This window comes from Sylvia atricapilla, chromosome 11 (assembly GCF_009819655.1).
Source record: "Sylvia atricapilla isolate bSylAtr1 chromosome 11, bSylAtr1.pri, whole genome shotgun sequence".
In the NCBI taxonomy this organism is placed as follows: Eukaryota; Metazoa; Chordata; class Aves; order Passeriformes; family Sylviidae; genus Sylvia; species Sylvia atricapilla.
The window spans coordinates 290,824-307,314 of record NC_089150.1 but is presented as its reverse complement, the minus strand read 5'-3'; the positions used below and the strand labels follow the sequence as shown (position 1 = coordinate 307,314).

The 16,491-nt window shown below is 54.0% G+C and overlaps 1 protein-coding gene across 1 annotated transcript in view; it reads right to left on the bottom strand.

The window, feature by feature from the left end:
• Positions 1–12,928, bottom strand: part of PLXND1 (plexin D1) — a 66,670-nt gene extending 53,742 nt beyond the window's left edge. The window contains exon 1 of the mRNA XM_066327115.1: positions 11,564–12,928. Within this exon, the coding sequence (XP_066183212.1) occupies positions 11,564–12,913 (1,350 nt within the window). The 5' untranslated portion in view covers positions 12,914–12,928. The remainder of the gene's footprint in view (positions 1–11,563) is intronic.
• Positions 12,929–16,491: the final 3,563 nt, after the last annotated feature.

The window sequence follows — 16,491 nt, the reverse complement described above, 5'->3', positions numbered from 1 at the left end:
CACAGGAGAATGGACACAGCCAGTGACGCCAAGCCAGCCTGGCTGCATTATGCTAAGGGAGAGCACAAGCCCTGCTCTGTGTCGGGCAGAGCCCAGACCAAGCACACACCCCCAGCATTCCCCCCGAGCTCCCCCGTCCCCCAGCAGTTTGTACACACAATCACTCGTTTATCTGCTGCAGTGCCACGACCAGACCTGTCAAAACCAGGCTTTTTGGGATGCCTGGAGGGAAATGTCATCCTCAGAAGAAGACTCCACTGTTGAGGCACTTGAGATGTAAGCAGTCTCCAGCTGCAGTGCTGCTCAAGGGCAGGCATTAGCAGAGAGCTCCTCAGACTTCCCATCATATTTTTTAGGCAACAGGAGGCAAATCAATGTGCACTTGTGGCCAGTCAAGGCACTCAGGCTGAGAATCTCTGGCAAAGCGAATCTGGACAATTTTTTCTCAAGGATTACCAACAGCACAGGATCCACACAGCACAGCAGACATTCTTTAAAAAATACCAAAAAAAGGCTTAAAGTGAGACTTGCACTCTGGTTTGCCTAGAACACACACTCCTCAGGCGAGGAGGCAGCGGTTTTGCTGTGCTTTGCTCATTTGTACAACGCCAGCCCTGGGCAAGGGTACTTTGAGAGCCACTGATGTGACACCAGGCATGGTCTATCCCAACACCCCCCTGCTCCCAGCAGCACCTGGACGTTGTGCCTGCAGGGAGCTATCACTCTTAGAAAACTCATTCTTCCCTCTCTCTGCTCTTAACTCCAAACTTCTCTTTCCTGCCAGCTCCTAAATTTCACTTTTGACAGCCTCCCACGGGACTGGCGGCTGGAGTAAGGACGGGGACAGAGCACAGAGGACTGTCAGAAGGCAGGGCACAGCAAGCCCAGGACTGATGGCTGGGGATAGGCACGGCTGGGTCGGGCCAAACCACAGCAGCTCAGCAGCGTGCTCACCTCCACCACAGCCACAGACCTCAAACCACCAGAGGTGTGAGAAGTGTGAATGCTGGAACAGGCTCTGAGGGCAAAACCCAAGCTCCATCTGCTGCTCTGGCAGTGGCAGCCCTGGGCAGACAGCACGTATGCCCACTCTGCTGTTTCTGCCAGAACCCACCTCAGCGGGAGGACACGGAGACTGGGACAGGATGGGGACACTGCTGAGCTGCAGGCACAGCCAGTCTGCTACAGCCAGGCCAAACCTGACAGCAGCCTGAACAACCACAGCTTCCTATTGCCATCCAACCATCTGCTGCCCTGAGTCCTCAGAGGCTCCAGCCTCAGCTCCAGCAGTGGCACCAAAGTCGGATGCCTGCAGCTGACAGTGTGATTCCCCTCTACGTCTCCTCTGCTCTCTCCTCCAGCCACAACTGGCCCAGCTCGTGGCCACCATCACTCCATCAGCCCCAACCCTGTCATGCTGCTCTCGACTGGAAAAGAAAGCTGAAGGCAATGCAGACAAGGGACTGGCAGGACCTGCACAGCCCTCCCCCAGAACTCCCTTCCCAGCACTGGCAGCCCAGCATGGATCCCCCTTCCCTGCTCCACACAAGTCAGGGGTCTAGCACCCACCAGTGCTTTCCCCAGCAGGGCACTGAAACAGCAAGTGCAACAGCATGGGGAACTGCTCAAAGCAAAGAAACATGAAAAAGAAGCACTTTTTAAACTAAAATTGCACATCCTTCATGCCACCAGGAAGACTGGTCAAGCTTATTATGTTAGCCTTCATCCTGCATTAAGTACAATACTTCAGATTATTCAATCAAATCCACTAGGAATGAGCAAGCAGAGGGATTAACAAACAGGCTCCAGAGGGGCTGTCACAGTCAGAACAGCACGTGTTTGAGCAGCAAGAGCTTGTACGTCCTTTAAATTCACCCCTCTTGGAAACTCAGCTCCTCTTCCCACTCCCTGGGGACAAGGGGCTGAGCACATCAGCCAAGTGTGCCTCATCTCAAGGACACCCACTCCTGCCCAGAAGCCCAAGAGACACCTCCCCCATCGAAACTGCTCAGAGTAAGACACTTGGTTTATTTAGGCTGCACTTTCTTGACTGTTCTTTCCTTGTTACCCCTCCACCACTCAACCTGTGTTTCTCATTTACTTTGGCCTCGGTAACCAACCTCAGACCATTCAAACCCTCCTCCATAGGGAATTGTCCCTGATGAACCGTGAGTTCAGCTCCTCGATCCATGGTCGTTACTATTTTATTATTGCTAGTACTAACACTTAGCACTTCACATGCTCAAAGTGCTCTGAAGGCATATCTGTGCAAGCCAGGGCTGAAAAAAGCATCCATTAAAGTAACAGCTCCTTACCTAGCACAACTGGTCTTTTGCATGTGTCAGTTCAAATCTATTTCATTTAGCAACAGTTTATAGTAAATGTTTTCCTGTATTTTCCTCATTAGCTCTGCTGAATCAATTAAGCCCTGAGATAATGAGCAGAACTCTACCCTTCTTTTATTCACTCTAAGTAAAACCTGCCTCTGAGAAGCAAAGCTGAGCTGCAGTGCTGTCCTCCTCTGGGCACCCCCAAAGCATCACCTGCTCCACAGCCTCAGCACTAAGAAACAGAGAGCCCAAAAAGCAAACCACCACTACTTGGCCGAGCACCCAGTCCACAGAAGAAGCTTGTCACAGAAAGGTTAATAAAACCCTTTTTGCTCACTAACACAAATGCGCTCCAAATGCATAAGCTACACAGATGCAGTCCGCAGGAGACACAGCACTTCCCTGGATCACCAGTGCAGCCTTCCTCCACTCCAACTCCTGCCCTCATTTACCTGAAGAAATTCAAGTAAAGAGAACTATCAGATGGTTATGGAAGTGCAAGGCAGCTGTGAGCCAGGCTCCTCTGGCCTGTGGCCAGCCCTCAGACTCACACCCTGTCTCCTCTTGCAGGCAGCACCTGAACAGAGCAAAAGGTATTCTCCAGGCATCACTCTGAACGCACTGTGCCTGTTGACATCTCCACAGCCTCAACTCTGGAGGTCCTCACTCCCATTCCCCTCCCATTTAGGTCCTCACTCCCCGTTCCCCTCCCATTTAGGAAATTAGGAGCATAATAATTATGTAACTTGGATAGTTTCAAAATCTGTTACTAATCAGTGGTCCTACTGGATTCAGCAACTGAGCACTGCTCTGATTTGGTTAAAGCATGTAAGGCTTTCCTTTCCTCTGTATTTTACACTTTGTCTTCAAAATCTGCAGAAACCACATTGATCAGAGCAGTGTCCTGGTTGGGAAACCCAGGAGGGACACAGGGGAACACCCATCCCAGTCCTTTACCCTTTACCTCACTCCAGAGACCTGTACACATCAAACAGACATCACCTGTATCTGCTCTCCAGACACAGATTTCTGTCCCTTCAAGCAGGCAATTAGCCCCAGTTTCCTCCCCATTTAATGACGTCCTACACCAATTGCCAAAAGCCCAACCTGAGCCCCTGCCCTGCACAAGGCAGTTCTCAGCCTTGGAAAACCACACACAACAGCACACCAGTCCGGAGGCCTCTGAACCCCAACGGGCTGTGAGACAGACTGAAGGATGACAGGGACTTGAAAGGCAAACAACTTTGGAATTATATTCCACTAAACTCCCTCATCTTTCACCTCTCCCCTTCTTCATCAAGTGCTATCATCATACTGCAAAATTTCCCTTCCTAAAATGATCACTCCACACGCAGCTATTTTTGGGAACGTGCCAGGTTTTCAATAACCCCTTTTAATTAGGTGACCCACCAGAGATGGCAGTGGCCACAAGCAGCTCACAGACTGCTGGATGTTGGCAGTGCACAGCAGACAGTGGATGAAAACCAAATAACCAAAGGGCTCCTGCTCCAGAAGGGAGGTGTACACAGCAGCAAAATACCTTAAACAGAGATGAGACAGAAATGGAAAGACAAGTTCCAGATTTCCTTCAAATAACAGAGGTACATGTTTTCAAGAACCAGACTTTCAGGCAATTTTTTTTTCTGGGTTAGAATTGAAAGATTTGTATTCCATTTCTGCTTACCATATATAACCTGCAGACATCTTGTAATGGCAACAACCCTCCAGTGGTTCAGGCCCCAAAATAGGCAGCCTTGTTCCAGTAGCTGGCACAGCATTGGCTAGGTTCCATGGCTGCAGAGGCAAACGTGAGCCTGCAGCTTCACTGGACACTGGGACTTTCACTGGGCTTTGTGCCTGGGCTCAGCCACCCCACCAGAGCTCCACAGCTCCCACAGCAGCACTCTTGGGAGCACGGCAGCAAACCCTTCATTGTGGCTCTGGCCATGTTGCCTCCAGAGGAGGGGCACAGCCAAACAAGCCCCCTAACATGGAAAAGAGCTTGACTATCCAAGTTAATCCCCATCATGTTGCCCATTGGAGAAAAAGCCCAAGCTGAGGAGCCTCTTGTCCCACCTTGCAAGGCTGTGCTTATCCACAGGTCTGACAAATGGGAGAGGAAGGCACAGGGATCAGCAACAGCAGATCAGAGCATGTGCCACCCCTGTTAGTGCAGGGTGCCACAGCCAGCACACCCCGCTCTGGAGACACCCTCACCCTGACTCCCACAGCTCCTCCCAAGGAGCCAGCACACACTGTGCTGGACAAGCCCCTCTACAGGTATCAAGGCGAGATCACCATGTGATCCGTGGTGATCCATGGGCTTTGCCACCCACCCTGCTCACCAGCACATCCCATCTGCCCAGGGCTCATTTGGGCCCCGTTCAATCTGAGCTTTCCCAGGCAGAAGCTGTCCCACGCCCCTGCAGCCTTGCTCAGGCAGAACAGTGGCTGCCAGCAGAGCTGCTCTCCAGATGTTGGCAATAAGTACTGCTCCCTCTGTTTAAAAACGTCAATAAATTCTACTGGCCTCTTGAAGTGTGAGATGCTGTAGACAGGCTGCCACCTACTCCACCTGCTGCAGGGTGTTGCAGCCCAACTTGAAAACAACAACTTAAAATCATTTCTTTACCAACCCCTCAGGAACAAAAAAACAGCAACAACAACAAGAAAAATTATTAAAAACAACAACAAAACCCCAACAAACCTGACCAAACCAAAAAAAGAAACAGCAAAGCAGATCCCTCCTGCAGACACTGCTGTTGGCCCCCTGCCACACTGTGTGGGATGTGTGCTGGGGACAGTCACACAGAAACACTTGGGACCTCAATTCAAATCCTGACACTGCCACTCTTCTGATCAGAGACATCAATGAGGGGATCTGAGCACCCACCATGAAACAAAGACAACAATCTGCCCCAACACAGGAGCTGCACTGTACCCAGGGCTCACCATGCCAAAGGGACCGTGAGCGCATGGGGTTGTTGCAACACTGCCCTGGGGCAGGGCACTGGGGACAAGCAAGCAGCAGACACCCAACCCTGGAGCCATTTTTCTTCCCCCAGTCAAGAATGCCAACCTCCATCGACCCCACAGCCAGCACAGAGGAGCAATCACAGCCCCAGCCATCCCACTGCCAGCACAGAGCAGCAGCCACACGCCCCATCCACTGCCCCTCCCTGGTGCAGCTGAGGGGCTCAGCCCTGCAGGCGGGAGCTGCTGCAGCCACGGCCCACCCCGGCACAGCCCTGGCAGGGAGACACAGCCACAGGCTGTGGGTAACTGTGGTGGCACTCAGGAACTTATAATATTGTTCCCAACCATTGCAGGTTCCACCTTGCCCGGTGTTTGTAGTAAATTACCACAGCCAGGGGCTCAGACTTACTGTGTTTCCAACCCCTCATTGGGAGAGGACATCAGTGTCCCAACAGTGCAACTGAACAGACACCTGCTGGGACTTACAAAGCATAGTAAGGTGTTTCTACAGCATCCCTGGGCATCCATACACATGCCACAATGTCCTATTCACTTCTCCAGGTGCCCTCAGCCCCAATGATCTTGTCACTCAATCACTGTAAACGAAACTTTGAAACATCAGAAAAGAGATGGCAAATCCCTTTATTTCCATCCACCCAGACACTGTAGCTGAGTCTGCATCCACTGCAGCTCCTAGGGCCTGGGTTCACATTCACATGTGGGAGTCAAACACCTGCCCTGGAAAAACCTTGGAAAAGACAAAATGACCCTTTTCCTGTTTTCCATCTAAACTGTTATTTAGTTACAGGGGATTTGATGAGCTCAATGGATCCTACCTAGTCTGAGCACCCAGGCACCAGGAATGCTTGGTCTGCACAGCCAGCTGCTGGCAGGGAGCTCCAGAAGCCAGCAGCACACCTGTGAGCCCCTGCCATGCCGAGGGACTGGCCAACACTCTGCCTGCCCAGCCAGCAGCACTGGGCTACCAGAGCAGGCAGGCACCGTGCCACCTCCAGGAGCCAGTTTCTGTTCCCTAAAGCAGCACAACTTCCTGTTTCCAGGCACAGAAAAATTTGCCACTTTGACCGAATTTCCCTCTGCAATACGGGACCTGTTGAAGCTTGAGATGCAAAGCAGGGATGAGCCCCGAGGCCCCCAGGAAAACATTCCCACCACCCACCTCCAGCTCGGGGGCACGGACCTGCTCCTCAGGAGGCTCCCCTGCCTGGCACAGAGCACCAGGGCCATGCCAGCCCTGGCAGTGGGAGAGCCGCCGGGCACTGGCAGCCCAGGAGCTGAGCCTGCCTTCCCAGGAAGGATGGTGTTCACACAGCTGCCTGTGTGCACCTTGACCCAGCAGCAGGTAGTATTTTCATTTAAATTCCCAAGGAAACCTACCAACAGCTGACCACAACTCACTAGTACCAGGTGAGACACAGAACAGTAGATAGTGCTCTGGGCTGGGTGTAAAGCCAGGCAAAGCTTCACACTGTGCCTTAAATCTCTCATCGGGGCACCCACCAGCCCCTCCACGGGAGCCTGAGCCCTCAGCCCTTGCAGGGCAGCTGGAGGGACCCTGAGCTCCCACCCTCTGTAATGCCACACCCCAGAGCTAAACAGATGATGGTGACAACCATGGTGAGGCTCTGCCTGGGCAGTGACACCTTGGGGTGGTGCCAGCAACTCCAAACAGCCTGCACTGCAAAACACAGAAAATTAGCCTTGCTACAAGAACTCCTGCCTCGTTTTTAATGAAGAAATTAAGTGTAAATTCCCAGTTTCCTTTCTGTGGCTAATCCTCTGGATTTATTTGAGTAGATGTAGGGTTAGAGCACATTTAGTTTCATGTTTGGAATTTCTAAATTAGTATAAACCAGCACTTCAAAGTAACTCAGCTCCTATAAAACCCAATCCCATGGAGATGCCACAGTATATTTGGACAGTAAGTAGATGCTTTGTCATATTCCCACGTGTATATGAGATTTTTTTCTTTGGGAACATTTTCTGACTGGTTTCAAACCACATTTCCATGCCCAGGCAGACATATATACAGAGACTGTTTATACAGTCTACCCAAGGAGTTAATTTTATTTAACAACCCATTATAGTACAGCTCACTGGTGGATATCTCATCATTACACCCCCAAACACAGTGTTCAGTGACCATGCAGGATCTGACACAAAGCCACAAGAGCCAGAAATGTGAGAATTAATGCTGAAACATTTTGTTATCCCATGCCACTATGTCTATGGTTTTCAGCAGAGGAAACAAAATGGATTCTCAGCCTTTTTTCAGTTGCAGACCCCAAAATATTTCCCAAGAGAGATGTAGTTGCCTGGCCAGCAAATCTAGGCCTAATGAATATGTCTGCTTTCTGTACCTCTCCAGGAGTTTTTAGGAGACCGTGGGGCTCATGTAGAAACCACAGAAGACACTGAGTTTGGCCCAGCTGTGAGCATGGGACGGGGTTTCCAGTTCAGCTTTTCCCCAAATGAGCCTGCTCATCACAGCAAAGTGTGCACACTAAGGTGCCTGCCCATGTCCCCTGCCAAAACACCCCCTGAGAGAGAGCACAGCGGCTAGAAGACACTGAGGAGGCTTTGCTATGCTGGGACGTGGCTGTGACACAGTGTCACCAAAGGAACAGCCAGGGACACCTTTGTTTTCAGTGGGGCTGAGGGGGACACTCCTGGGCTGCCCCACACGGCCACTGCTCTGGAGCCAGCTGGAAGCTGGGGATGGGCTCTGCTTTGCTTTCCTGATGGCTTCAGTATCCCACAGCTGCGTCACACTCCGACCACACAGTCAGCACAACCTCCAAACCCACTGGGCCACGATCCTCCTGGCGTAGAATAGCTCCAATATGGGCTACAAACCCACGCAGAGCCCCAAGAATTTGATAAGCTCTGTCAATGCACTGCTGCAAATACTGTTACAGGCAGTTTGCTCCAGAGAGCTCCTACTCCTCTTCCCTTCTGGGGGCTCGAGTCCAAATTCCACACGGGCTTTGAGTGGGCAAAACACCGCAGTGATTCCATGCAAGGATTCCAATTTAGCTGCATTTGACACAAAACTCATTATAAAAACTATTTCTGTTGAGGGGAAGCAATCCTAGAGCTCACCCACTCACTGTCGGTGCAAGAAGCCAACCAACCTAAATCCTTCCCTCACACATCCTCCCTCCCCTGAGCTGCCACTGTGAATTCATCTCCTCGGTACTCACTGAGAGGAACCAACAGCCCCCACTCCTGACCCAGACCATCCTCCTGTGCACATTCTCTCCTGTCTCACACAAAGCTGTTAAGCGTGTGCTTAATTGCCAACAAGCATTTCTATCAGAGAGGTGGCTTCCAGGCCAAGCTGGTGGCTCCCCTTGCTCAGCCGGGGGAATGCAGGGCACCCGGCAGGTCCACCTGCCTCGGACCCACCTGCCTCGGACCCACCCGTGGGGCCAATCCCACACGGTCACAACAGGAGCCAAACAAGTGGCTGCCATCACATCCACCCGTAGAGGGACAAAGCCCCTGGTCCTGTGGCAGCCGCCCTCAAACCTCAGAGCACAGCACTGAGCGGTGAGAAGCCCTGCCCCACATCAGCCAGCTCTGAGCAGAAATGCCCTGGGGACTGGCAGGGATGGCTGGTGTGCTGAGAGCCCAAAACCCCTCACCGATGGGTTGTGTTGGAGCTCCCCGGCTGAGTCAAGGCAAGCTCTGCTGGAGAGGAGCATTCAATTAGACTGGAGAGCACACAAGGGGTCAATGATTTTCCTTTCACACTGCATTACACCTAACAGCCCATGGTCCAGACTTGTAACAACGGACTACTTCAGCTGAACACACACATGGAATGAATCAGGCCAATATCAGGGTGCTTTTCTTCCAAAAGGAGATGAAAACCCAAGTACTTGGTCCTCAGGAAGAACTAAGGAGCCACACTTACTAACACCAGAACCCCTACCAGCGATGCACAGGCAATGGGAAAACTGGAAACCCACTAACAGGAGGAGAAGTGGAGCTCACAATGAGAAGACAGATACTGATCTGCTCTGCCAGACCAGCTGCTGTTTTAATATGCTTTCCTGCTGCATTTCCAGGTCTGGGACACAAAACGTATTGGAGTATTTCACTGTCTTAAAGGTGGAAATTGATGTTAGGTTTTTGCAGCACAAAGAAACACACTATTACAACTGTTTTCTTGACACCATCAGTCTGGGACTTGAAAATAAAAACATCTTGTTAACTTGCTGGCAATTCTAATGATTAAGGAGAAGGAAAAAAAAAAAACGAGGGGAAAAAAAAAAAAAAAAAAAAAAAAAAAAAAAAAAAAAAAAGCAAGCTCTCCTGACTAGCAGGATGGCTTCCAGCAGGCTCCATCAGCAGTTTTAGAGTTTTAGAGGAATATGCTTCAAATGAGTGGGAAGTGTAGAAATATTAGGCATGAACGAATATTAATGTTATGCTTCATTTATATCCTGCTGTACTTGACGTGAAAGGATCTCAAAGCAGCTTTACAAATGCATTCTGACACTACATGAGTTGAGTTTCTGAATAACAATAAATACAGGAGTATGTGGGAAACTGAGGTACCTTGGGTTCAATGACTGGTTCAGGGCCAGTGACACAGCAGCAATGTCAGTTGGTACCAGAACCCAGCCTCCCCATCCATCTTACACCATCACCAGTGAGCCTTACTGCTCTCTCCACACCAACAAATTCTCCTGCAGCCTGATCTCACCACAGTGGCAAACACGGAGGGTTCCCACTGACTCCCAATGGCTTAGCAGCGCTCAGTTATTTTAGCTCATTCCCCTGACCCTCACATCCCTTGTTGCCCATCCCTTCAAGAGCACAGCATCCTTCTCAGCCTTATGGCATCGGTGACAACAGGCTCCTGGTGGCCCTTCCTGCCCAGCCAGGTAGCACTTGCAGAGGAAGGAGCTACCAGGAACACACATCACAGTGGAACAGTGACAGGCCAGGATCAAAGATGGAGTGAAACCTCACTGTGCCTAGTCTCCTTGAATGAATTAGCAGTCTAAATAGATTTCAGCACTTGATACTTTCAACATCAGCAGACAGTGTGTTAGTCATGATTATTTTCTTTACTGAACAAAAGTTAGAAAAAACTGTATTTCCACAGAAGTCCTGGGGAAGCTCAAGGGTGATGGGTGCTTCTGCCACTGTCTTTCAGTTATGACCAGGCTGTTTGTTCACTTCCCAAGTGCCTCCAGCAGCCCCAGCCCCGATGCTGCCACTCGAGCTGCCTTGGCAGACAGTCCACTCCCGCCCGGGGCTGAGCGGCTGCTCCACGAGGATGCTGAGCATCAGCCACAGCCAACAAGAACTGCGGGTGCCTTCACATCCTGTAAATAGGATTCCTGACTCCCAGTGAGTCCTCTGAGAGCCGTGACCATGCCAAGATGTCAGGACTGAGCTCCCAGTGTTTAACACACCCAGCCTTTGTGGAATTAGCTCCAACTACTAGATTTGCTGGCTGTCAGGCAGCTTGTACTTTGCCACCAGGGAAAAACTGTTCAACTTTGCTAGAGTAGGTCTATGAACCAAGTGCATTAAGACTACATATTTTACCACAGAGTGGAGATGCCACACTAAACACTCCAGTTACCATGGGAAACCTTTCTCTCTTTGCCACTGGCATTGCATAGGGAAGCCCAAGCCCAAATGCTCTATCTCGCCTCTGAAATCAAACAGATGTTTTCACAATCTTTGATGGAGCCGAGCTGTGCACTCGTCCCAGAGGAAGGGAAAAATGCAGCGTTAAAGCAGCCCTTTTCTCTCTCTCTCTTTTTTTTTTTTTTCCAAGCATCGTATATTTTCAGCGAAAAGGGAATCGGGAGACTGTCTCGCGCTAACATTTACGGCCACTCAGTAACAAATCGCGACAATGGCAAACTTCTGCGGGGAGCCAAGGCAGCCTGTGTGCCGTCCCCGGCGGGGTGTGCGCTGCCGGACGGGACACGGGGCTGCCGATGTCCACAGACACCCGGCCGCGCAGGGCACCCACGGGAACCGGGGCACCGGCCACCAGGTATGGGGAACGACGCTGTCCCCGAACAGGCGGGAGGCTCTCCAGGGACAGAAGAGAGGGCAGCGGGGCTCAGCCGCCCGCCCGGGGGATATGCTTCAGCTCGGGAGAGGCGGCGACAGCAGCGACCGCGGGACGGGACACAACGAGATGGGGCCGCTGTCCGCCGCCGGCTCCCGCGCCCCCCGGCCCCGGCAGGTGCCCGCCCTACCTGTATATTCCTCTTTTCGCAGGCCGGGCCGGTGCCCTGCACCACGCTGTCCAGCACGGTGACCATGCCGGCGGCCGGGCTGACGAAGCAGGAGTTGCGGGCGGCCCGGATGGTCTCCTCGATCTCGGCGAAGCGGAAGACGCAGAGCGCGGACTGCGGCCGCCCCCGGCCGCCGCCGGCTCCGGCCCGCTCGAAGACGCCGAAGAGCAGCTCCTCGGGGGACGGCGGGCCCGGGGCCGGGCCGTCCGGAGCGGCGGGGCTGCGCCAAGCCGCCCGCGCCGGGAACACGGAGACGAGGCGGGTGAAGGCGTCGGCGGCGCCGCCGCAGCGCAGCCCCAGCTGGATGTAGGACTCGGTCAGCTTCTTGGTCTCGCCGCTGCCGTTGAGGGTGGCCTCGGCCGGCTCGCCCAGGCAGATGCGGGCCAGCAGGCTGTGCGCCGGGCTCTCCTTGTCGCCCGCGTTGGCCTCGCTGTTGAGCGCCAGGTAGGCGTACGGGCGGCGGGCGGGCGGCGCGGCCCCGTGCTGCAAGAACGCGCGGACGAAGCTGAGCTTGTGCCGCGCCTTGTCGCCCTGCTTGATCTTGAGGATGTTGTCGTCGGAGGGGTTGATGTCGAAGGTGAAAAGCTTGGCCAGGTCGCCGCGGGCGTTGAGGGCGCGGATAGCGATCTCGGGCGTGTTCTCGAAGCGATGGTCCTCCAGGCTGCGGTTGCGGGGAAAGAAGGGGCTGCCGAAGCCGGTGTAGGTGGCGGCCACCAGCAGCCGCGCCCCGCCGCCGCCGCCGCGGCGCAGCACCAGTCCCACGGTGGAGGCGTTGGGGTGGTTGGCCGCGACGTTCAGCATGCTGGGGAAGACGGCGACCGAGTCGCTGCCGCCCGGCGGGAAGCGCACGGCCACCGCCGAGATGTTTGCCATGCTGCGCAGCTGGCAGAGGCCCTGGTAGATGGAGCCGCAGACGACAAGGACGCCCTGCTCGGGGTCGGGCTGCAGAATCTTGTTGTAGTTGTTGGTGAGCACCCTGGGGTGCTCACAGGAGGCCTGCGGCAGCTGCGGCGCGTGGCACAGCGGGCTGTCCAGCACCGGTCCCACCGCCGCCTCCGCCTCCAGTGCCAGCTCGCCCCCCGACAGCTGGAACAGCCGGTTGACGGCCGCCAGGTAAACGCGGGAGCCGGGGCCGTCCAGCGCAAAGTTGTTGGTGAGGGTGGGCGAGAGGAACTTGCGCTGCACCTCCAGGCCGGCGGCTCGGCCGGGCAGCAGCAGCGGCAGCAGCGGCAGCAGCAGCGGCAGCAGCGCGGGGGACCGCGGCTCAGCGCCTGCCGCCGGGACCGGAGCCGGGACCGGAGCCGGAGCCATCCCGCCGCCGCTCCGCACAGTGCATGTGCCCGTCTCCGGGCGCGGGAGGGGCGGGCGCGGGGCCGCTTCCTGCGGAGGCAGCGCCCGCCGCCGAGCGACGCCCGCGGGAAGTGGCGGCCGCGGCGGGGGGCGGCGGGGGGCGGTGGGGCGGCGGGCCGCGCCCCCTCCCTGCCCCCGCCCTCCGCCCGCCCCCGCCTCCGCCCCCGCTCCGGGTCTCACCGCGTCCCGGTGCCCCGGGCCCGGCGTGTGCGTGCGGGGAAGTTAGCGATGTCTCCCGCGCCGCGGCTGGGCGGCACCGGGCGGCACCGGGCGGCACCGGACAGGGCGTCCCCCGCCGCCCGAGGGGCTGTGAGGGGCTGTCCCCCTCCTCTCCTCTGCCTCCTTCGCGTTTGCGAGCAGGACAGGCCGGGAGGGAAGGGGCGGGGAAAGAAGCCCTTTCCCAGCTGCGGAGCAGCACGGCGAGCCAGAACAGCCCCCCGGAGCCCCCCGCAACCGCCCGCAGCCCACCCAGCCCCTGCAGAAGCCGCTTTCTGCTCCCCGGGCCCCATCCCTGGAGCGGCTCTGCCCTCACGGGCTCCGCACGGCTCGTCAAAAGCGGAGCACAGACCGGCCTGCGCGTCTCCTCTGCCCTCCAACGGGCGCCGCGTTTACAGGAAAGACCCAAAGACGCGATTTTCCAAATGACTCGCAGGGGTGACGCAGGGGCCAGCCCCTGAACCCGAGGGCTCGCTCCACCTGAGCGGGTTCGCTCCTGCTGCCTTCCTCCCCTCCTGCGGTGTGTCAGCCGGCTCCTGGGCGAGAGGGACACGCCCGAGACTGAGGAGCACTCCCGAGCAAGGCTGTACGGAGATCAGGGTCCGTCCCGGGACGGGGCCGGGCGTCCTGCAGCAGATACCTGGTTCGCCCATGTGGCTCACGTCCCTGCATGCTTCAGAAACAGCCCTGAGCATTGATACCCAGCTATCACCCAGCAGGTCTCCTGACACACCATCATGACACAGGGCACAGCCATCGGTCATGCAGGGGCTTGACTCCCGGGGCGACACACCCAGGTCCCCGCGCAGGAGGGGACACGGGCGTGCTGCAGCGCATGGCAAACACCGAGGTCATGACACGCTCAGCGCTATGTGCGTGCTTCAAGCTGAAGTATTGGCAGAGCTAACAGGCAAGAGGAGTGGCCGTGGGATGTGGGCACAGCATCCTGGCCTCCAGCCTGGGCTTCCACCAAGGGCAGAGAGCCGGCTGGAGCACCCGTGCGCTGGAGGAAAGTCAGTGCTCGGTCTCCCGGTGCAGCTGCAGCAGCTGTATCAGCGCAGCGGCAAGGGTTGAGCATCAGGGCATCTCATCATCCACAAATAGCTAGCAGCCTTTGAAACAAGGGTGGGAAATGGAGGCTGGTGTTTGGTCACAGCTGCCTGGAAATGCTGCACAGGTGGACCCTGGAGAGCTGTTCTCCCTCTCCCCAGGCTGTGCCTTAGTCCTCTGCCCGTTCTTGTAGCACGGAGCTTCAGTTGTACAAAACATGTTCGAGAGGCTGATGGGGATTCTGCGCAACTTCTGTTCTGGAGAGAAAAATCCTCTGTTGTTGTCTAATCTCATTTCTACACCTGCCAATTTTCCTTTCCCCTTCCTGTCTCCTCACACTCTTCAGAGCACTAATTAATACACAACTGCCTTGGCCATGCCATGTCCACTGAAAATCTGCATTGAATTAAATGCTGTGCTTTCTTGCTATCTAACTCATTGTCTCTGCTAATCATATCCCTAATTAAGAATTATTAGCTGTTTTTAAATATGGGACTCCCAGTTGTTAGTGGCTTTTTTTCCCCTTAAACTACAAGTTAGCAATTTTCAAATGTGATCATGTCTTTAATTGCACAGAAATAAACCCCCATGATCCCAAACTCTTAATCTGCCTATTTTAGGATTTCTTATGGCTGCTTACCCTGATAGCAGAGCATCTTCCATGTGAAATCAGCCTTTTAAGGCATATCGAATTAGGTTCCAGATTACAGTGAATTAAAAAAAAAAAAAATAGGCCAAAGAACATTGAAAAATGTGTGACTTACCCAAAGGTATCCAGTACTGGCTCTGTCAGAAAAAATTCCCCAGAACTCTGAGTCCTATTGCCTATGCCAAGCATTTGTCTACACTGATACAATTAAAGACAAAATATTTGTGGTATTGAAAGATTATTTGACAAAGATTTTATTGCTATTGTTGTTGTTAGGAAGCAATTTTCTGGTAAGATGCTTTGAGGGGAATATTTTCCAGAAATGATTTCCCACCCCTATTATCTGAGCTGTTATAAGCTTCAGTGAGTATTTCAGGATAATGCTCCTAATGGAATAGTAGAGGTTTTTAAATCTCTCATATACAGATCTCACCATTATTTTTTGTTCAGGAAGAGAAAAAGGTCAAAATTAAACCACAAGCCTCTTGCCACAGAGCATCACCCCATGACAAAATCCCTTCCTCTTAGACTCCTGTGCAGGTTTGAGGATCCTTCTCAGCTGGGGCAGGGGCAAGGGGACTGTGCACACGAGAACTCAAAACTACTTTAATTATTGATAAATATATTTACACAAGAACGCTCTCCCTTTAGGGGAAACATGAGTTACTCATGCAATTACTCAGGTTATATTGACTCAACACTGTCAAACCCATGGATTTCATCACTTTAATACAGGGAGTATAAACATCTATTTATTTAGCTGGGGTTATCTGTGAGGTGCCCATAGAGTTCCCTGTGGATTTGGGAAGGACATCCACCCTTGCAGCCAGAGGTGGCCAGGTTTGCCTCAGCATCTCTTGGCCCAGCAGCAGCAGCCCGGGGCAGAGCAGAGGTGCTGCTCACCTGGCAGGAATGCAGGACCAGTGGTACCTCGATGCCTGGTGGCAGGGACCCCCAGGGACCAGAGCAGCGTGCTCCGTGTCTCTGTGTGTGACACTGAGGGCATTGGGAAGCCCCAAACAGGCAGCAGATGCTGGCACAAGGGGCAGCTGCCCCTCCTCTGCCCCACATGGTCCTGCAGAGAAAAGCCCGGCGTCAGTCACCGCAGGAGGCACCCTGGCAGAGGAGCTACCACCCCAGAGCTGCCGTGTGAGAGCCCTGGCAGTGCAGTGGATCAGAAGGTGCCCCTGCTCTCACTCAGGCAGCCACTCCCCCTTCTTCTCATTTCCTTTACTCCCTGCCCCTCAGTGTGCAATTTGGGTCACTTCTACATGATTGCAGAGCAAGTTGACAGCTGACCACAAGGTGAATTCACACTTACAGACACATTTTGAATCTCTTTAGCCACTTTCTTTCCATTTCAGAAACATGTACTATGGAAAATGACCACTGGATAGCTGTATTGCATCAGAGCAAGGGGTCCAGTCCCTGTCTTGTCCCCATCGTGTCAGAGACCATGAGTGGTTATCCAACAGAAGAAGGTAGCAGGTAGGAGAAGCTGGAGTGGTCCCCTTGGTCTCACTGTCCCAGCCCAGAGAGGGCCAGAACAAGGCTGTCCCCAAAGCAGCATTTCTGAACAAAGAGCCATTCACCAGGGAAACACAAGGCGAGATGAGGAGGAGCT